This window comes from Anolis sagrei, chromosome 5 (genome assembly GCF_037176765.1).
Source record: "Anolis sagrei isolate rAnoSag1 chromosome 5, rAnoSag1.mat, whole genome shotgun sequence".
NCBI classification, from domain to species: domain Eukaryota; kingdom Metazoa; phylum Chordata; class Lepidosauria; order Squamata; family Dactyloidae; genus Anolis; species Anolis sagrei.
The window spans coordinates 189,471,869-189,494,607 of NC_090025.1; the positions used below are offsets into that span (position 1 = coordinate 189,471,869).

Genomic DNA, 22,739 nt, shown 5'->3' on the forward strand with positions numbered 1-22,739 from the left:
AATATCAGGGAGAGATGAAGCATCCCACATGCCTTTTCAATTATTTTTGAGCTGTGGTTGGATGCATCCTTGGATGCAGAACCCACAGATTCATCAGTCTGACATATACACATACTCAGGACTGCATTGCTGCCCATAGATTCCTCCTCCTCATTCAAGGATTAGAGAAGATCGAGGTCTTCCACCTGCTGAAGATGCCGAAGTATGGAAAATGATTCCTTTATCTACCCATCCCCTGAATTTTGCACAGGCACTCTGTCTTGCACCAAAAAAAGCAAGTGACATGGAAAACAAAGACGGTACAATATCCTCTACCTGAATGTATCCTGTTGCTGTCAGTTGGGTTCTTTCTGTTCAAGGATGAAGTGGAATTGTTGGCTTGCCCTAAAAGTAAAGATCCTGTCATGGAAGAAGATGGGTGAAACTGAATTATCCCAATGATCAGCGGAGATGTCTTGTGCAGGTGGAAAAAAAATGTTAAAATGGAAATTGCACATGACTGGATGATATGTTTGTGACAATGGGTAAGAACCAGTGATAGCCATAGCAATGACCCCAGATCGGCCCTGTTTTTATTATATCACTACTTGCCATCTTAACGTTGAAGAACTGGATACAATAAAGGAACTACGGCCGCCAGAATGCTAGTCTCAAGTAGCAGCTCAGGCCCCATCTGAATGACCATTTAATGAGTTCAAAGCTAGCTTCAGACTGTGGCAGCTAAACAACAAACTCCCGTGAAAGTGTGCAAAATGCACATCAGTTATTGGTGGTCTGTAAGTAAGTAAGTAATGACCATCCAGACCTCAAACTAGTTCTACGGTTTCCTACAGTATGGAATAATCTGCTCAGAAAACCACTTTGTTTAATACCAGTTTGAAACTGACTTAAGTGGTCAAGAGCATGTGCATAGGTATTGACTTACCAATTTAAGACCTCACAGGGAGATTAGACAGGATATAAATAAAGCTTTGTTATAGTAGTAGCTGGAAGTGCATCTGCACTGTACAATTAATGCACTCTAAATGCCATGACTCAATACTGTAATATAAAATCATGGGAATCGTAGTTTGGTGAGGCACCAGCATGCTTTGGCAGGGAAGACTAAAGACCTTGCAAAACCACAACCAACTGCAACTTCTCGCATACAGCCACAGAGTTGCTGTCCTTCTCATGAAAGACAGATAAAAGTCAAAGGGGGAAATCAGCCCAACTTCGATTACCTGCGTGTACGGCAGAAATAGTTGGACCCATAACAACAGCTAATGGGCCCCTTGGTTTCGATGTGGGCTTCACCCAAGATGGGATGGGGTTTTCAGTCGGTGCTTGGCCAATAACTAAGGATCCTGTTTGAAGAATGAAGAAGATATGCACAGTCTGCTATTAGTGCATGGTTCATAATAAGTTTGGGAGATAAAAAATTGCAATTTTTCATTTTAACACTTTCTGTTCCTTTGCCTCAGCTTTCTCCAAGCTGAATTCTTCCAGAAAGGCTGAACTAGCCATTGTTTTTATCCCCATGTTGGGGAAGATAGGAGTTGTAGCCAACACATTGGGTTGGGAAAGATTTATTTACACCATGTCCACAAAGAGTCTGAATGCAGCAGTTTAAAATCATGTGTAGTGTCTGTGAAGAAGACCACAATCTTAGCAGAATATCCTGCTCACCTCAAGTGGGCAGATACCTCAGACAGCAAATGTTGGGTGGCTGCAGTGACAACCCATGACTACTTCTTCCAGAAACCTATTGCCTTGCTTTGAGGAGAGGGCAACAGCTGATATCCTCCTATATCCGTGTGTATGAAGGATACACATGCCGAGAAGTAGCAGCCAATAATGAAAGGGCCAAAGCAGTGACATCTCCTGTTCGGATATCAGCCAGTACGCCAATGCTTTCTCAAGAAATAGCTTTCTAAGATCTACAGAGATACTCGCAGGAACACCTCAGCAAGCAAGAGTCCAAAAATGGCAGGCTAAAACCCAGAACCTCAATCAATGGCTGATAGCAAATGAGAAACTCCCTCCTGAGCACACATAAGATTGGGCAGCTTGGAAGGCACTGAACAGACTTTGTTCTGGCACCACGAGATGCAGAGTTAATGTTAAGAAATGGGACGACAAAGTGGAGTCCACAATATGCAAGTGTGGAGAAGAGCAAACTACAGACCACCTATTACAATACAGCCTGAGCCCTGTCACATGCACAATGGAAGACCTTCTTATAGCAACACCAGAGGCACTCCAATTGGCCAGCTATTGGTCAAGATCTCACCCAGATCTTGAGCCTTAAGATTGCCAACAAGACAATATTTTTGAACTTCTTACAGGAAAACCAGTGTCTGCCAATGAACCATTATCAGAGGTATAATCATGAGTAAATAAGATTCCTTCAACCTCCAAACCTGAACAGAGGGTGGCATTTGTGTTGCCACTCAAACTACATTGTCTCAGTATCAGAGATATAACACACACTGTCCTGAACTTACCCCTCACAGGAATAGTTTCATACTGTTTACCCATGGGAGTACAGCCAAGGCCAACAAGAAGTACAGCTCAGAAGACTGAGCCTTTACGACACTTTCCTAAAAACACATTTCGCAAACCGGCAGGAAACAACATTCAGAAATGTCTCTACACAGCACACGACAAACAGTGTCAATGTCATGATCATAGACAAAGAATTCTTGTTCCCACAAAGCAAGATGTTGCAAGGTCTATGTACACCATTTACCTCCTCCACTCATCTGGTTTCACGGGTAGGCAAGGTAGGAGCCCCCAGACCGTGTAATGGGTTAAACCCTTGTGCTGGCAGGACTGCTGACCAATAGATCAGCAGTTCGAATCCGGGGAGAGCGGGTTGAGCTCCCTCTGTCAGCTCCAGCTCCTCATGCAAGGACATGAGAGAAGCCTCCCACAAGGATGGTAAAACATCAAAATATCTAGCCGTCCTCTGGGCAACATCCTTGCAGACAGCCAATTCTCTCGCACCAGAAGCGACTTGCAGTTTCTCAAGTAGCTTCTGACACACACACACAAACCGGGTAGACAGGTAAAGTTCAGGGTTGCTTTGAATACAATATTCCTGCTTCTTGGCAGGGGGTTGGACTGGATGGCCCATGGGGTCTCTTCCAACTCTGTGATTCTATGATTCCGTCTTCCCAAACAATAGGAGACCCTGTTTACTACATCTGATGGACTTTACATCATATAAAGGACTATATATTAGTCCATACTGCTTCAGGGTTTCCTGCATGCAAAGTAGCGACTTGAGAAACTGCAAGTTGCTTCTAGTGTGTGAGAATTGGCTGTCTGCAAGGATGTTGCCCAGTGGATGCCCAGATGTTTTATCATCCTGTGGGAAGCTTCTCTCATGTCCCTGCATGAGAAGCTGGAGCTGACAGATGGGAGCTCACCCCATCTCGCAGTTTTGCCAAACTTCAGGTCATGTACTTTTAAAGTACCCAAATGCTCTTCTCAAAGACATGATGTTGTCCTGAAAGCTTGTCTCCACACACACACACACACACACACCACAACCCTTTTTCTACTTTTCTATACACTCATTATATGAGTTTCTACAGCAAATTTCCAGAAAAGAGTAAAAGGGGATTAGGTGGAGAAGAGGACAGTTTGAGGCAAGACTATGTGATCATGGGCACTGTGGTTTTACAAGGTCTTTAGCTTATCATCAAAGCATGTTGCTGCATCACCAGACTACAACTCACAGGATTTTATAGCATTAAGCCATGGCAAACTGAGTGCCAAACTGCATTCATTCTACAGGGCTTCCTATATGACCAACCATATGGATTTCATTTGAGTGCTGGTCAGGGGGTAACTTGTGCTAGATTTAGTTTGATGCTCAATTCCAGTTTTGCTTTTTGGGGGTCTGGATCCTATGGAGGAAAGGACTTCTATGCCTCTCTGCTGTGTACCATCTGCTACATCATTTACCACCAGGAAAGCTTATATTATAATAGTAGTATGTGTCAGGGTTGCCACCCTGTTACATAATGAAACACTAGGAATGATCTTTGGTGTTCTTATATATGGATATATGTCAGGCATGGGCAAATTTCAGCTCTCCAGGTGTTTTGGACTTCAACTCCCACAATTCCTAACAGCCTCAGGCACCTTACTTTCCCCCCTCAGCCACTTGAAATCCCTCCCTTTGCCTTTCAGGAGTGGACAAGAGGGACCAGACACTATCTGTGAGTATGATACTTTACAAAGAATGGGAGAACGAGTCCTTCTCCCAACAAACTTTATTGAAAGGTGATATAAAAGAGAGAACACAAGAAGGAGAAAGCAAGGAAGACCAAGTAAACAAGTGAAGAAACTGCAGTTATTTCAGTCCTTGGCTGCTATCTTTGCTACAGCAAAATGACTATTTCAGCAATGACTTGTACAGATTGAACACCCATGACCCAGAATTCCAAAATGCAAAATCCTCCAAAATACAATATTATAAAATTATCTTTGGGCTATGTTTATCAGATGTATGTGAAACATCAATGAATTCCATGTTTAGGCTTGGGTCCAACAAGGTATCTAATTATATGGCGCAGTGGGTTAAACCGCTGAGCTGCTGAACTTGCTGATTGAAAGGTCAACGGTTCAAATCGGGGGAGCGGGGTGAACTCCTGCTGCTAGACCCAGGTTCTGCCAACCTAGCTGTTTGAAAACATACAAATGTGAGTAGATGAATAGGAACTGTTTCTGCAGGAAGTTAATGTCACTCTATGCCAGCATTTTTCAACCTGGGGGTCGGGACCCCTGGGGGGGGGGTCGCGAGGGGGTGTCAGAGGGGTCACCAAAGACCATTAGAAAACACAGTATTTTCTGTTGGTCATGAGGGTTCTGTGTGGGAAATATGGCCTAATTCTACCATTGGTGGGGTTCACAATACTCTTTGATTGTAGGTGAACTATGAATCCCAGCAACTACAACTTCCAAATTTCATGGCGTATTATCCTCAAACTTTACCAGTGTTCACATTTGGGCATACTGAGGATCCGTGCCAAGCTTGATCCAGATCCATCATTGTTTGAGTCCACAGTGCTCTCTGGATATAGGTGAACTACAACTTCAAAACTCAAGGTCAGTGGCCACCATACCCTCCCAGTACTTTCTGTTGGTTCTGTGTGCCAAGTTTGGTTCAATTCCATCATTGGTGGAGTTCAGAATGCTCTTTGATTGTAGGGGAACTCTAAATCTCAGCAACTGCAACTCCCAAATGAAAAAAATAAATCCCCCCAACCCCAACAGTATTCAAATTGGGGCATATTGGGTATTTGTGCCCAATACTCCCAGTGAATGAAAATATACCCCCCACATCAGATATTTACATTACAATTCATAACAGTAATAAAATTACAGTTATGAAGTAGCAGCGAAAATAATTTTATGGTTGGGGGTCACCACAACATGAGGAACTGTATTAAGGGGTCACGGCATAAGGAAGGTTGAGAAACACTGCTCCATGCAGTCATGCTGGCCACATGATCTAGGAGGTGTCTATGGACAACGTCGGCTCTTCAGCTTATAAATGTAGATGAGCACCACCCCCCAGAGTCGGACATGACTAGACTTAATGCAAAGGGGAAATCCTTACCTTTACTTTACCTTACAGGTATTCCAAACTTTAAAAAGTCAGAAATCCAAAACATGTCCACAGCATTTGGGATAAGGGATACTCAATCTGTAATAATAATACTGCTGAAAACATAATGCCACTAACAAACACGTAGCGGGAAACAGAAAAACCCTGAAAATTAAGCTTGCACATTATGAATTCTTGGCTCTGGAATGCGGAACAGAACTTTAGGCTCTTAATAGAGATTATCATTTTTAAAATAGTGTTATCTGGGATTGGCACTGATGAGAATAAATCAATTTATTCAAAAGGATTTACATATGCATTCATTCACCATTCAGCAGTTCTTTCACTTGGGCTCCTTTAGTTAGAACAATGAACAGAACTGTTGCAGTTGATTAGTTAAGGTAAAATCAGTGTGTCGGGAAGGTGGGGAGAGAATGTCGGAAGAATCTATCAGGTGAGCAGTGTTAAAGAAGGGTTTGGGTACCATACAGTATTTTTGTTTAGGGCAGCCACACACAAAGACAGTTCAGCCATCATGGTGTCCATCGTTTGGCAAGAGAGAACGGAAGGGAAAAAAAGATAGGGGTAAGAAAGAGGAAAAGGAAGAAGAGAAGAAGTAGGAGGCTGAAAGAGAAAAGGAAGGACATGTGAAGAAAAGAAAAAAGGAAAGAGGAAAGGAGTGATAATTTCACCATCCATTCATTTTGCTTTCTCTTCTTGGTTCTCCACCACAGTAGGGGAAAAAACACAGTTTTGACACAAGAAATTCAATGTGCAGATTTGATAAATGTGAATTTAATATGATGTGTGGGAATTAATGGAAGGATTTATGGAGTTAATAATTTTGGAAACACCAGTAAAATATTAAGGCCTGCAATAACTAACTACCTGCTTTCTGGACTGTAATTAAAAGTTGCTAACTGAAAAGTAAACTCTGATAAGAATTGGGAAAGTGATAACAGAAATGTTTACAATGTTAAGAAGGAAGTCAACATAAAATCAACACCAATCAAGACGATCAACATCTGGCCAGGAAACTGAGATGGAGCTAGGACGGAAGACGTCTATCATTAATTTACAACTTTGGGATGACATCAGCAGAATATTCCTATAAAAAACTCAGTCTAATAATGCTCAAAGTGTGACAGACAGAGACGCTGTTCATCCGCTATGCTCTGCTCCATGGGAAGGAGAGAGATAGTGTACCTACGGAGAGTGTCAGATATGCTATGGGAAAGCATGATTCTGGTCAATTTGGGGCTTCTTTCTCAAGGGAAGAGGAAGAAGTGCACTTTTGGAGTATTAGATTTTGTGCAGGGAGTGTTTTGTGTATGGAAAACACAGATCTGGTCCTTGGCATTGTGCTTAGGGAAAGGATGCATTTTGGCGTTTTGAAATTATGAAGTTATGGAAGTTTTGGAACTACATTGGAAGGCTGAAGGAAAGCAGGGTCTGGCCTAACAGGTGCTTCTCCAAGGAGGGAGAAAAAGATATGGTAATATTTGAATACCTGAGGATAGATGGATGGATATCTGGTATGAGTGCTGAGTGAAAATGTAATTCCCCTTTGTTTTGTTTGTTTGTTAGTCCAATGTAACTGTAAGTTGTTGTACGTCCAATATAGTTGCATAGAATCTGTATGTCTAAATGTTTTTCTGTAATCATATATACCCTCTCACACTGGAAATTGCAATAAAAAGAACCTATGCTTCAAAGTTATTGAAAAGTCATTCATGACATAATTGGTGTCAGAAGTGGGATATTATTTTCCAATGCGAGAAAGTTATTCATAACAGTTTCTCTTACCCTGATGAACAGCTGCAGCAGTTGGACCCCTGACTTGAGATAATGGATCCTTGGATGTAGGTGTGGCCCAAGGTGGGATGGAATTGTCTGGCTTTGTGGCACCAATGGTTAAAGCACCTGTTGGAAGAGATAAAAAGATAAATATGATAATAGTAAGCACAAAGGGTGCTCTCTGCGCCCAACATAAGTGAGACCAACCTGGACAGCAGGCCTTCTTCCGGTCCTGAGGAGAGTCAGCCAGCATCAGCTCATCTCCATTTGGGCTCTCAATCAACATTGCTGTGTAGGGGGTCACAATGTGATGGTCCAGGGACATCTGGAGCATTCGCTTTGTGATGTTCCTTTTCAGGGCAGCTGTGGGAGCCATGTTTCTATCAGGAGTAAGAAGCAAAGTCAGGTGTTAAAGGCTGCACCAGAAAATTATGGCTGCCTATTTGTTATTATGATATCTGTGTGATGTACTAAGATGTAAGTGGACCATAAGTGGCCACTCAGAGTGATTTTATTTTGTGCCCCAAAATCATGCCAGTGAAATTGGGCACCAATTGATAGAGGGCGTTCTGCTGTTTGAGTTTAACTGTTTTTAAGCTGACCTCAGCTTATTGCAACCCTATGAATGAGCAACCTCCAAATCCTTCTGTGATAGGCATGGGCAAACCGGCCTGCCAGGTGTTTTGGACTTCAAGTCACAGAAATCCCAGCCTATTTACCAACTGTTAGGAACTGTGGTAGATGAAGCCCAAAGCATGTGGAGGGCCAAAGTTTGCCTATGCCTATGCTATCCTGAACTCTGGTACTACAGACTCAGGGCCATGCCTTCCTTGATTGAGTCCATCCATCAGGAATGGAGTATTCGAGTTTTTGCCACTGCCCTCCACTTTGCCAACTATTATTTACTTTCCTAGTGAGCCATCTCTTCTCATGAAATGGCCAAAGTTTAGGTTTTTTGGCTTCCAGGGAAGTTCAGGTCTGATTTGTACTTGGAACCATTTATTAGTCTTTTAGTAGTCCATGGTGTCTGCTGTCCCAGGGTGAAAATTGAATCTGTGCTAAGAGGACCTTAAACTGCCTGGGAAATTTTGAGAAAAGTGATTGCAAAGTGAAATGGGGTGGAATACAACACTGTTGAATAGAAGTGGGTAAGCAGAAAGTAGATCTGTATTTACTTACAGATCACTGGGTAATTTGCAATAGATTGACAATGTCTGTCGAGTCCCCCTTATTCAGCTGCAACAAAACCATTCTATTCCCAATTTCTTCTAAAATAAACTATTCCAATGGTGGAAGTTTGTGATGAGCATGAATGATGTGTGTGTTTGGGACTGTTAGTCTTCTGCACAACGCATGGATTGAATTCAAGTGGCTGCTTTCCTCCTCACCTTTCAGCCATGAGTTGGTTGATGGTTATGTAGGCCCACAACTTCTCAGTGAATTTGGGATCAGCATGCTTGTCCTTGTTCAGAAAGTCATCCAATCCTTCAACATCTGCCAGAGTTTCCAAAACTAATTGTGCATTGCTCTAAAAAACAAAATGGACAAGCTATCAGATTAAAATTAAATGTTTTGTGGCTTTATCATGGGATGGTCACCACCATGTGTGCTAGCCTAGGAGTTTTGGGTACCACATGCTGCTTGTGGGTTACATTTTGCCCATTACTTGAGGGTTATGTGGCCTCAATGAACTGACCAACATGAAAAGGTGGTTCCCTTGATTGATACATTGGGCAACCCTTGATTTTCCAAGCAAGTTCAAAAATTCAAATATACCTGGACAGCAAACCGTTCATTCCCCACTAGCATAAAATCTATTTACAGATATAATTTAAGTAATCTCTATGCCCTGAAGTTGTTTTAACTGAAGATGGATTGACATGGTCCAATCATGGGTCGAAGCAAGTTGCAAGTGATGAAAGGAACTCACATTTAATGTGAGGGTCTTGATTCAAATTGCCCTGATGTGGTAAACTCTGAGACGCACCATGTGATCTTCAAGAAGATCTGCACAATTCTCCAAACTAAGTCTCTCTGATGTTTTGGTAGACAACTTGCCTCAACCATGACAGTCAGTCATTCTGCCTTTGGCTGATGGGAAATGTAGTAAAAACATTTGAAGAGAACCATGTTACTGAAGACTCTTCTAGTGGAACCCTCCCTCTCTGGAGTGAGCATGTTAAGAATAAATGATCACCATAAGGGGCAAAAAGAATTAATTACAATTTTTGTAGTTGTTTGTAACTAGTTACAAATAATTGCTTGTAAGCTCTATGCAAACACACCTGAAAACATCATACTCACGGCAGTCGCTGTGATCACACTCTGCAAATGTTGTGTGTTTGTGGTATCTACTTTTCCTGCCACCACAATCTCAGACCCTCCAAAATAGTTCTGGAAGCTGTTGTGGGTGACATCAGAGACCATTTCTTGTGGGTAGTTGAATTCCAATTTTTTGAGAAGTGGGGTAGAGACCTGGTTGAAGAATTTCTGCAAATTTGAAAAGAGGCACAGGATTGAGGAGGCCTTGAAGAGAAACTTGCCACACATAACAGGACAGTTGTACTGGATGCACTTGTATTGGGCATTTAATGTCATTGGGCATGGATCTTAAACAGGAAAAATGACAAAGGAAATTCACCCTCATTTGAGAAGAGGTTTCCTGGTTTCCAAAAACTCTGTGTGCCATTCCGTTGTTCTCTTGTGCCAGTCTCTTCAAGAAATCATAATCCACGTCAAATCCAATCCCAAGGCAGAATAAAGAGATGTCATCTTGAATATTCTTCTTCACATTCTTCTGGATTGTAGGTAGTTTCAACTCTCCTGATGGGAAAAGAAAGGAAAGAGATGCTGACATACACCTAGGCAGGGTACTGAAAATGAGGAGGAGGAGGAGCAAGCGCAAGAAATGCCTGGCTCGAGAGCAGTACGTGTGAAAAAGATCTTGGAGTCCTCGTGGACAACAAGTTAAACATGAGCCAACAATGTGATGTGGCGGCAAAAAAATCCAATGGGATTTTGGCCTCCATCAATGGGAGCATAGTGCCTAGATTTAGGGAAGTAAGGCTACCCCTCTATTCTGCTTTGGTTAGACCACACCTGGAATATTGTGTCCAATTCTGGGCACCACAATTCAAGAGAGATATTGACAAGCTGGAATGTGTCCAGAGGAGGGTGACTAAAATGATCAAGGGTCTGGAGAACAAGCCCTATGAGGAGCGGCTTAAGGAGCTGGGCATGTTTAGCCTGAAGAAGAGAAGGCTGAGAGGAGATATGATAGCCATGTATAAATATGTGAGAGGAAGCCACAGGGAGGAGGGAGCAAGCTTGTTTACTGCTTCCATGGAGATTAAGACACGGAACAATGGCTTCAAACTACAAGAGAGGAGATTCCATCTGAACATGAGGAAGAACTTCCTGACTGTGAGAGCTATTCAACAGTGGAACTCTCTGCTCCGGAGTGTGGTGGAGGCTCCTTCTTTGAAAGCTTTTAAACAGAGGCTGGATGGCCATCTGTCAGGGGTGCTTTGAATGCAATATTCCTGCTACTTGGCAGGGGGTTGGACTGGATGGCTCATGAGGTCTCTTCCAACTCTTTGATTCTATGATTCTATGAAAGGAAACTGAAGCAGCAACAGAATCTCTCATTTTTTCCTAGAATCTTGCAAAGTTATTTTGGCAAAAGGTAAAAACAGTGCAAGACTCTTACCTACAGTTGGGTCTCCATCCGACACAAGCACAATCATGGATGTCGAGCTTGGATCCAACATTCCCAGATTACTGGCTTCTTTCAAAATAAAGATTGCTCGGAGAAGAGCATCATTGATATTTGTTCCTGTTGAAAATTAGACAAGAAAAAGAAGTTTATACACTTGCTGGAGGAAGCCAGTGCCTTTGTTGGCCCAACAAGGTCCACCAATGTGACTCCCCAACCCCTGGCAGGTGTCCACTCTGATCTATTTCTTACATCTTCGTTAGCATCACACTCACCTCCATTGGGATGGATTCCTTCAATGTACTTCTTAGCTGCTTGAGTCTGCGCATTGGAGGCTTGCACTAAACTGTCCCTCCAGCATCGCACATTATGATTGAAGTCAAGGACTGAAAACTGGTCATTGGAGCGGAGATCATCCAAGATGGTCTTCATGGCTTCAACTGTCTGCAGAAAGGAGCGGTTTGCCAAGTAAGCTGATTAAGGACTCGAACTGGCAGCAACACTGAGGTAAGTTCAGGAATGGAAAAGCATGGAGACCACAACAAAAGAAGGCAGGCAAAATGGATGAATTTTCTATTTTTACCTTTTTATAAAGCAGAGTAAAGAGTAAAGACAGAGTAAAGCAGAGTAAAGAGTAGAGACATCACACCGGCAACAAAGATCCGCATAGTCAAAGGCATGGTATTCCCTGTAGTAACCTACGGATGTGAGAGCTGGACCTTAGGGAAGGCTGAGCGAAGAAAGATAGATACTTTTGAACTGTGGTGTTGGAGGAAAGTTCTGACAGTGCCTTGGACTGCAAGAAGATCCAACCAGTCCATCCTCCAGGAAATAAAGCCCGACTGCTCATTGGAGGGAAGGATACTAGAGACAAAGTTGAAGTACTTTGGCCACATCATGAGGAGACAGCAAAGCCTAGAGAAGACAATTATGCTGGGGAAAGTGGAAGGAAGAAGGAAGAGGGGCCGACCAAGGGCAAGATGGATGGATGGCATCCTTGAAGTGACTGGACTGACCTTGAAGAAGCTGGGGGTGGTGACGGCCGACAGGGAGCTCTGGCGTGGGCTGGTCCATGGGGTCATGAAGAGTCGGAGACGACTGAACGAATGAACAACACATAAAGCAGAAAGATGGGAAGATGATACTCGTGGTATTGCATACTGAGTCTTATTATTAGACAGAAGTTTAAATGTGAGTTAAGTAGTAATGAAGAAGTGTATGACTCTACAGCTATTTCGCTGGAATGTGTTTATATGACAAGGATTCACCTATGCAGAGAGGGTTATCTGGCCCTCCAGTGTTGATTACTCTGGAATCCCATAAACTCATGATAGATTACCAAGGCGCTTTCATTCTCCATATAAAACTCTTTTATCAGCCTGAACAAATCAACAATATCTGGAAGGCAACATCTTGTCATGATGATTCTATCAAGATGAAGAAGACAGTGTTTGGTTAAATGGGTGTTTGGTGCCAATGCCCAGGGCTTACTGTGTTTTACTTTTCCAGATCAAACCAAGCCCATTCCCCAACTTCACTTGTTGAAACATCCCTTTTCCATTCAACTATTTGAGGCACATCAACCCTGGCTTCTTTCTCATGCAACCATCCTATTTTGGTGACATCTTAAATTAGTTGAGTTCACATTCAGCTGGAGGGATACACAAAGCATGGGCATAAATAAACAGAGTTAGGAAGGTAAGTTATACTTATTCAATCTATGAATCAACTAGGTCATGATGGGGACCCTTTCCCTGTTTATCAAGCATCTTTGACCTGAAGCAAGATAATAATCAATAGGGTCAACTTCCCATTCCTGTTATATTCTTCACCCTTTACTTCTGCTTCCTAAGAAGGTCATGTTGTGTAGTGATTACAACTCAGACAACTCACAGCGCACAATTCTTTCTGCTGTGCGTCCAAATTACACTGTAAAAAGGAGGCATATTCTCTATCATTTTCCTTCCCACAATGAGATATCCTCAGAGATATGAGCTACAGTAACTAGACATGTAAATTAAGCCCACGTTTACCTTCCAGTGACCAATTGAAAGCAAAACATGCTGCCAAATGCAAGAGACAAAGATAAGAACAATCACATGCAATGACAAACTAATGTGTTTCATCACTTGGGGTATCACCTCTGAGAAAATATTGATAGACATATTATCTAATTTGATTCTCAAGATGCAGTGTGGCACCTCTTTAACTGTCAGGACTCAATGTTATGAAATCCTGAATTCCACCAAAAATGCCAAGAATAATATCTGAGAGGTTCCAACATTGCACTACAACACTTTCTTGCCTCTGCATTTCTCCTCCTAATGCATAAAAAGTATACCACTGAAATACTTTCCTGGGAATAAGGCCAAATGAACACATTAGGTTTTATCTCCACACAGAAAAGGACAGGATATGCATTGGACCCCATCAAGATCTACCCTTGTAGCCCTGCTGCCTACTATCTCTGCCCCTTGCCTATGATGCGTCAGCTTCCTTTAATGTGGAAGCCCAGATGAACACCTCCACATTATATATCTCAGTGACAATTCATTGTTGGGAAGTAGGATCAAATATCATTAACAACAATACATCTTTTGTACCCAGACAGTGTTTCATAAGAGTAATCCCCCAGCCACTTCCATTTACCTGCCTCATCTTCAGTCCCCACATTGAGCCACTGACATCAATAACAAAGAGGATGTTTTTTGGCAGAGGATCCAGATTATCAGGAGCAAAGTAGTGGATGAAATAACCATTAAAGATCTGCAGAATTAAACCAGGGAGAAAAATAAATTCATACATTTCAGTTCAGAGGAACGTTTTCATAGGAATACAAAAGAATGCCAAAAGATTGTTCCAATGACTATCAGCAATTACTCTTCAAGAGATGAAGATGGGATACTCAGTTCTTGTGGGTTTTTTCGGGCTATATGGCCATGTTCTAGAGGCATTTCTCCTGACGTTTCGCCTGCATCTATGGCAAGCTTCCTCAGAGGTGAGGTCACCTCACCTCTGAGGAAGCTTGCCATAGATGCAGGCGAAACGTCAGGAGAAATGCCTCTAGAACATGGCCATATAGCCCGAAAAAACCCGCAAGAACTGAGTGATTCCGGCCATGAAAGCCTTCGACAATACATTGAAGATGGGATACTTTTCTAGACTTCTCTGGAAATCCCTCTCTCCATTGTGCTTGTCTTTGAGACCTTTGAGCTTTTCAGCCACCTTCCTCTGGAGCCATTCCAGCTTGTCAACATCTTTCCTAAAGTGTGTTGCCCAGAACTAGACACAGCACTCCAGGTGAGGTCTAAACAAGGAATTTCTTTCTTTTTTAATGTTGTGACAGACTAACCTTGCTACTACTTTGAAAATAATTGCCATCTTTCTCCTAGAATCATAGAATCAAAGAGTTGGAAGAGACCTCATGGGCCATCCAGTCCAACCCCCTGCCAAGAAGCAGGAATATTGCATTCAAATCACCCTGACAGATGGCCATCCAGCCTCTGTTTAAAAGCTCCCAAAGAAGGAGCCTTCACCACACTCCGGGGCAGAGAGTTCCAATGCTGAACGGCTCTCACAGTCAGGAAGTTCTTCCTCATGTTCAGATGGAATCTCCTCTCTTGTAGTTTGAAGCCATTGTTCCGCGTCCTAGTCTCCAAGGAAGCAGTAAACAAGCTTGCTGCCTCCTCCCTGTGGCTTCCTCTCACATATTTATACATGGCTATCATATCCCCTCTCAGCCTTCTCTTCTTCAGACTAAACATGCCCAGCTCCTTAAGCCGCTCCTCATAGGGCTTGTTCTCCAGACCCTTGATCATTTTAGTCGCCCTCCTCTGGACACATTCCAGCTTGTCAATATCTCTCTTCAATTGTGGTGCCCAGAATTGGACACAATATTCCAGGTGTGGTCTAACCAAAGCAGAATAGAGGGGTAGCATTACTTCCCTAGATCTAGACAGTATGCTCCTATTGATGCAGGCCAAAATCCTATTGGTACTAACAATGTCTTCTCTCCCCTTTCCTTCCCGAACATTTGGGTCAGCAGTGTTACCTCTAATTCTCCAGCTTTGGTCTCTCTTTTAACATCATAAGTCACCACAAAATTGCCATCAATAGTGGTAGAAGAGCAGGTGGGACATTTCCGTTGCTGGGCCACTGTTGGTTTGAAGGACACATGAGCCTTGAAAGGAGAAGAAACAGAGGTAGGTCTTTTGACAAGTAGCTTCTCCAAGTTCTGATAAGAGTTTCATGTACCTCTAAACAGAGGTTCCATATCCAAGCTCATCTTAACTCCATCCCCACACTTGTCACCCAAGAGTTGCTGGTTAGAAGCTGCTGCTCTTGCAGGACTGGTTCCTTCTCTCCTTCATTACCTTCTTCTCTCCTTTGGTGATAGTAGGAACACCCACAGCCTCTTCAGCAGGCAGTTGAGGAACATGAACAAAACTGAGACCCTGAGGCTCAATGATGTGAATGTCCACCTACAGGAAAAGCAAGGGAGAAGGGGTAGAAATCAACACAGTGAAGCATCTTACATGGACTTGGATCATCACCATAAATTATGAACCATAAGGGCTTTGTGGGAATGGACTAGCACCCTGAATTAAACTAGTCCTCAGAAATAAACTTTTCCTACATGTTCTCTAGAAAACTAGACAAAGGTCTAGTTGTCCCATTTTGCATTAGCAGTCATTTCCAGGCAGTTCTTCGGGGTATTGTTATTGCTGTGAACCTTCATTTTCTATGTATGGCTGCCCTAAGGTGTTTGAATGGAAAGATAATTTGGTATGGCCTAAAGAATTCTTTAAGATTCACCAACCTCTAAATAAATTGTGATGAAATGATACAAAATATAATCTTGCAAAGGGATTTGCCTTTGCCTTCCTCTGAGATTAAAAGAATGTGACTTTCCTAAGGTCACCCAGTGAGTTTTCATGATTGAGCAGGACACGGGTTCTGATCTCCAGAGTTGTAGTCTAGTGCTCAAACCACTATACAACACTGTCTTTACAGCCATCTGAATGAGAGGTCATTGACAGATCACTTTAACCTTGACTAGGCTAGCTGCAGTCTTGAACACCTGCACATTTTCTCCTAGGTTGAGAGAAATACACTGCAACATACGCCAAAATCTACCTTATCCAACATGTAGTTGATTGACTGGCTAGACTAGGAAAGAATCAAATCTTTGCAAACCATACTTCTTTCATTTGCTTATTTACAATACAATTCTTCCTGTAATCCAATCTAGACATTAAGGGAGAAGTAGATTCATGTGAATCCACCTCTCAATTCTATTTTTCCTCACATAACGGGATTTCTTAAGAATTTTGTGCCTCCAAAACTGGATCTGAAAATTGAGTCAATGTTTAGCTTGCTAGATGCAAAATGGACAGGTAAAGTGTTATGGAAACAAAAGCCTTTCATCACTTGGGGTGCACCAAAAAAGGTATAAATATGTAGTCTAAAGTAGCTCCTAACCCTCAATTATCCCTCTTTTCCTCTGTCTTCACTAACTGACAGCATTTCTCTGGGGTTTTAGCCCAATGTCCTTCGTCTTACCTCCAAGTGCTTGGCCAGCCTTCCTGGCTGCACAGGGATAATGTACTCGTAGGTTGAGAGTTTCCTTCGGATTGGCTCTTGGTAGTGGATTTCAAACTGGACTTTGGTTCCTCCTGGGACATTGAGTTCAGCTTTGAAGTTTTCCATGTCAAGGGCATTGCTCCTGAATTCAGTAAGGAATACATAAACAACAACTTTACAATACATCACCACAATGTTACCCAGAAATTAGATGGAGTTTGAAGGATCCCTTAATATTCACCAGGCTCTAAATAAGTGTTTCCCAACCTGTTGTCCGTGGACCACCAGGGGTCTGTTACTACACCATTGCAACAGGAGCAGCTAGTCTCGCAAAAACCTCATATAGTGTTGAGGCTTATTAAATATGGTTTTCTGTGGGTGAGCAGATGGCAACTACTGGATGGCATATGTTCTGTATCAGAAACTAGAGCTGATGTGGTTTATCCAATGCAATTTTCTGAATCAGCACCCCCAAATAACCAAACCAAATTGAAGTTGACCAAAAACTGATTCATAACCCTTTTGGTACTATTGCTGGAGAGTGGTCCATGGCCAAAGTGGTCCCTGGTCAAAAAAAAAAATCCTATAAATCAATTGGACCAGCTCAATTGTTACAAAGTGGTAGAAAACATAACCTTCTCACATCCCTTTGTTTCATTTGTCAAAGCTAACAGATATACTTCCTATTTCATATTTCATATATCTGGCATGTGGAAATGAAGAATGAACTGTGCAATATGTCTGATTCACCTACCGCAGTATCCCAGCAGCTTTGCCTTTGGCTCTGGCTTGAGCATACTGACTTCTGGCTGCAGATTTTTCCTTCACCGAACTAGTGAATGTGATTCCATTGACATTCCTGTAAGGGAGAAACCCAGCTCAAAAACAGGACATCTCATCATTAGCAAGGGAAAGTGCAATGACCCCAAAAGGTAGGAGAGTATTTTCATCACAACTTGGGATTGTTGTGTTTGGAAGCATGATTTCTCACAGATGTAAGACTATATTAAGATACTTAAAAGCTGCAGGGTTTATTATTCTTGCAGTTCCTTATGTGTCCATGTCCAATTGTTCTATCCTTCTCAGATGCACCTTGGAAAGAACTGTTGAACATCTAGACATTTGGGTATACTCTTCTAAGAGCTCAGACCTCCAAACACAACAAGGATGAGGGAAATGTACCATCTTCTCCAAGAATCATATTCCTCTCTTCAGTTTGAGAAAGCATTGGCAAATGTCAACATTTTTATTCAAAAATTAAACAAATTAAATCAAAGGATTTTCTTGGCAAGATTTTTTCAGAAGTAGACTGTCTTTGCCTTCCTCTGAGGCTGAAAGAGTGTCGCCCAATTGGTTGCCATGGCTGAGCAGTGTTTCCAGAGTCCCAATATAACCCTTAAACCGCTATATTAAATCCCTGGTTTGCTATGATGCTTCTCCCTTTGAGTCCCATTTTAGGAGCAAGAACAAGATCACACCCCATATCCATAGGAGATAAATTCCCAGACCTTGAGAGGATGTACAGAACCATGAATTACAGTGAGCCCTATTGAAATTAAGGAACTTCAGCCCAAGAATGCCATAGTTATGTTGGAGGACCTTGAGAGGTTATATTTTATTGGACCCTGGCTAGTGGTCTCACAAATATGTTGGTCATAGTATATCTGCATCAAACAAATAAAAAAAATGAGACCAGGTATTCCTTTTAACCAAAACTTGGGAATCAATTTGGGTGCTAGACTCTAGGAACCTCATCACATGGACATTGAGAAGTGTTGGGGGCTGTCTCTCTAGCAAAGGGAATCATACCATTAGATACCCAACCATCCCGTGTCAAGTTCTGTCTTTCCATCACACATGTTTCACAGGTTTTTGCCCATTGTTACCCACATTAAGAACGATCACACAAGGAATCCTTTTCCCTGTCCTTTCTGTATTACATTTTTTTTAAAAATCAGGGAAAACTTCGATACCTAAAGCCGAGATTACCATGCACCTCATCCCATTTGAGGGGAAAGGGGAAGGATTTTAAACCTCTTTACCATTAATGTGATTTTCCTACTACTTGGCAGAGGGTTGGACTGGATGGTCCATGAGGTCCCTTCCAACTCAATGATTCTATGATTCTATCTCCCTCTACGTTCCACCTACGTTCCACCTTGTAGTTAAAGATCCACAGGGGAGGCCCTGTTCTTGATCCCACTTCTTGGCAGAAGGTTGGACTGGATGGCACACAAGGTCTCTTCCAACTCAATGATTCTATGATTCTATCTCCCTCTACGTTCCACCTCGTAGTTAAAGATCCACAAGGGAGGCCCTGTTCTTGGTCCCACCAGCCTCGCAAATGGTGGGGACTAGGGACAGGGCCTTCTCAGTGGTGACTCCCCTCCCTCTGCTTGTGGAACTCGCTCCCCAGCAAGATTAGATCGGCGTCCTTCCTCCTTTTCTTTAGGAAAGAACTGAAATCGTGGTTGTGGAACCAGGCCTTTGGCTAGCAGCAATATCAACACTTTGGACACTGAACTGGACCATATAATTGTTATAATAATGGAAACGGCTATGTGATTGTATAACTAATGTCATTGTTTTTAATCTGTTGTGTATTTATGGTTTTATATTGTTCTTCATTGTGATATTGTGGCATCAAATTGTTGCCAGTGTTAGCCGCTCTGAGTCCCCCCTCGGGGGTTGGGAAGGGAGTGGTAGAAATGTTGTAAATAAATAAATAAATAAATATGGTAAGTCTTTCCCATGCCTTTCTTCCCTCCATTATACCAGTGCAATTTTAAATCCCTTTGCAACAATCTCCTCTTGCTTCCCTTCATTAGACCAATGTCATTTTAAACCCATTTGCCATGATAAGTCTTTCCCATGCTTTCCTTCCTTCCATTATACCAGTGTAATTATAAACACCTTTGCCATGATCCCATCCTGCTAAGCTTGGCTTCCCTCCATTAGACCAGTGGTACGTTAAAAAGCTAAAAAGAGCACAATTTCAAGCCTAGATTTCTATTAATGACAAAATGCAGTGACAGCAAAATGATGAGGAACGCCCATTCCTCTACATCACCAAAACAGTTTAACATGGGCGAAACTGTCAGATCCCATCACATATGTTTTTCAGGATTAGCAATAGTTCTAGTGCATGCCAGGAGCTCCAAAGACAATTTCTCATCCATGGAATGACCTGGCTACGGTGATCCAGGCGACGGTCATCTCAAGGCTTGACTACTGTAACGCCCTCTACATTGGCCTTCCTTTGTCAGTGATCCGGAAAATGAAGCTGGTGCAAAATGCAGTGGCTCGTCTTCTTGCCGGGATGCCGGCGAGGTGTCGTATCACCCCAATTCTACAACAGCTGCACTGGCTTCCGATCGAGTACCAGATTAGGATGCTTGCCATAGATGCAGGCAAAACGTCAGGAGAAATGCCTCTAGAACATGGCCATATAGCCCGAAAAAGCCCACAAGAACTGAGAGTACCAGATTACTTTCAAGGTGCTGGTACTAACCTTTAAGGCCTTATATGATTTGGGGCCAGCGTATCTGAGGGCCCGTTTATCTCCCTATCAACCCCAGAGATTACTTGGGTCCAAAGACCAAAATTTGCTTGAAGTCCCCAACATCCGGACTTATCATCTGTCTTCTACTAGGCAGAGGGCCTTCTCGATTGTGGCCCCTTATTTATGGAATGCCTTGCCAGTTGAAACCCAAACCATCCGAGACCTACTTGCTTTTCGGAAAGCCTGTAAAACCTTTCTCTTCCGACAAGCTTTCGATGGGTGAATAACTCAGGACTATGTCTGTTCTTGTTTTATTGTATTTTGTATTGTATTGTATTATTGTATTGTTCTTGTTAATTGTATTGTTTTAATCTACTGCTGTAAACCGCTCTGAGCCAAATTGGGAGTAGCGGTATACAAATCAAATAAATAAAAATGTTCTGTACTCCCTTCTTTCAGCACACTTCAGCTCCATTTCAAGGATGAAAGACAACAGATAACAGCTGGAAGCAGGCAAGCATCATCTGATGAGCTTCATGCCACTTTGTCCTTGAAATGTGTCCTACAACAGGGAAAACGCTCCATGTGGTGAGGTCCTAGGTCTCATGAGCCTCAGCTACTTTTGGCTGATGGGAGTTAGACTCCAACAAAACTTGGAAAGGAGATCATTCTCCATGACTGCTCCCTATCTAGTCTGTCTTCATTGCCTCCTAATAACCATTATTCTTGTTTATCTTATACACCAGATGGTCAAGCACGCCAAGTGGTCAAAAAGGGCTCTTACTTACATGGTAAAGTTGTGGATGAAAGCCCCTTTTGGGATCTGGACATCAAAGACCAGGTTCTGGGAATGTCTGGCTCTGTTTTCCACTTTGGTCTGAACCATGGTATTGGCCAGACGGGATGTAATGGTGGACTGGACTTTATAGCTGTGGAGGACTATGTTGTCATCACCAGCTACCTGGAATGAGCAAAATATTATTGTGGGACTCCAAGGAAGAATTAGATGCAGTTCTAGGATGCATCCAGATAACACCCCAAGGAATGTATTATTACTGAGAAAGGGAAACATAAGGCATTAAACCAGCATCACACCCATAAATAATGGATCGGGGAAGTATTGTCAGTTGGATGAGAAGTCCTTGAGGACACAAATCTTAGAATTAATGCTGGATTAAATGGATTGGAGTCTGGAGTGGTTCCGAATACTGGGCTTTCTTTTTACACATGTGTTCATTCTTTTGTGAGTGGTGGCATAGAAGTCAATCCACTAAATAAATAAGGAAATTCTTTAAGCTTGGGAAAGCCTGTAACTATAAGTAAAATAATTATTTTCACAGTATCTTTTGGGGTTTTATTGCAGGACATTTCGTGGATGTTCAGGTCCCATTATACACAATGCTGTAGTAAAAAGGTGTCCATAACTGGTATATAAAATGGCAAAATTAAGAATTGCTTTTTTAATGGTGATATTTTCAAGCAGTGGATATAGAATCTGTGGATACAGAGGACTGACTGTATTTTAATTTATTAAATCACTAGTTTGTGATGATGCAGGTCTTTTTGCATCCCATTTCAGGAGAAATATGGGAAATTGGGTTGCTGTGAGTTTTCTGGGCTGTATGCATTCTCTCCTGAAGTTTCACCCACATTTATATAAACCTCACTTGCTTAGTTTCCAACAGACCTCCCAACCTCCGAGGATGCCTGCCATAGATGTGGACAAAACATCAGGAGAGAATGCTACTGGAACATGGCCATACAGCCTGGAAAACTCACAGCAACCCAGTGATTCCGGATATGAAAGCCTTCAACAACAATATGGAAAATGCATCCAATAAACAATTTTTTGAGCAGTGAGCCTTTATGAATCTGCATTCCTGCATTCTTAAACAACATTGTGAAATAGAAGGCAACTAGGTTTTTTTTCCCATTTAAATTCCAGCTGGTTAATATCCTGGAAATGAGTTGGCAAGGAGAGAAAAAAAACCCTAAGCAAATAGTGGGATTGATCTCCAGCTAATGTTTAACTTGGGGGGAAGGAGGGAGGAAGTTGCTTTGCAGAAAAATGAATAATCAATATGAAAGCTCACCGATTCTCCTGAGTCGTCACCATTGGATGTGCTTCTCTAGAAAACACAATGAGAAAGGAATTGAGAATTTGAACTCAGGGTACATCTACACTGTTGAATTAATGCAGTTCAAGACCACTTTTAATGCCAGGGTTCAGATCTATGGGATCCTGGAGTTGTAGTTTGATGAGGCACAGAGGAGGTTGAAGGCCTTGTAAAATTACAACTCCTATGATTCCATGGTATTGAGCCATGACAGTTTAAGCGCACTCTCAGACAAGTTTGGATGAAAAGGAATAGACTCAACATGGATGTGTACAGTACAAACAATAACTTCAAGGGTTGCTGTGAGTTTTCCGGGCTGTATGGCCATATTCCAGAAGCATTCTCTCCTGATGTTTCACCCACATCTATGGCAGGCGTCCTCAGAGGTTGTGAAGTCTGTTGGAAACTGGGCAAGTGGGGTGT

General features: G+C 42.3%; 1 protein-coding gene across 3 annotated transcripts in view; it reads right to left on the minus strand.

The window, feature by feature from the left end:
- The window catches only part of ITIH2 (inter-alpha-trypsin inhibitor heavy chain 2), a 34,113-nt gene that overhangs the window by 6,655 nt on the left and 4,719 nt on the right, over positions 1–22,739 (minus strand). The window contains exons 3-18 of one of the 3 annotated variants that reach the window (XM_067469327.1): positions 22,293–22,328; positions 20,988–21,160; positions 17,452–17,556; positions 16,677–16,839; positions 15,488–15,595; positions 15,166–15,294; positions 13,764–13,880; positions 11,390–11,558; positions 11,109–11,234; positions 10,041–10,222; positions 9,704–9,889; positions 8,788–8,927; positions 7,607–7,779; positions 7,409–7,525; positions 1,224–1,346; positions 316–399 (exon numbers count right to left, since the gene is read on the minus strand). In XM_067469327.1, the coding sequence (XP_067325428.1) occupies positions 316–399; positions 1,224–1,346; positions 7,409–7,525; positions 7,607–7,779; positions 8,788–8,927; positions 9,704–9,889; positions 10,041–10,222; positions 11,109–11,234; positions 11,390–11,558; positions 13,764–13,880; positions 15,166–15,294; positions 15,488–15,595; positions 16,677–16,839; positions 17,452–17,556; positions 20,988–21,160; positions 22,293–22,328 (2,131 nt within the window). The remainder of the gene's footprint in view (positions 1–315; positions 400–1,223; positions 1,347–7,408; positions 7,526–7,606; positions 7,780–8,787; positions 8,928–9,703; positions 9,890–10,040; positions 10,223–11,108; positions 11,235–11,389; positions 11,559–13,763; positions 13,881–15,165; positions 15,295–15,487; positions 15,596–16,676; positions 16,840–17,451; positions 17,557–20,987; positions 21,161–22,292; positions 22,329–22,739) is intronic. The other 2 variants (XM_067469328.1, XM_067469329.1) reach the window with 2 other exon arrangements.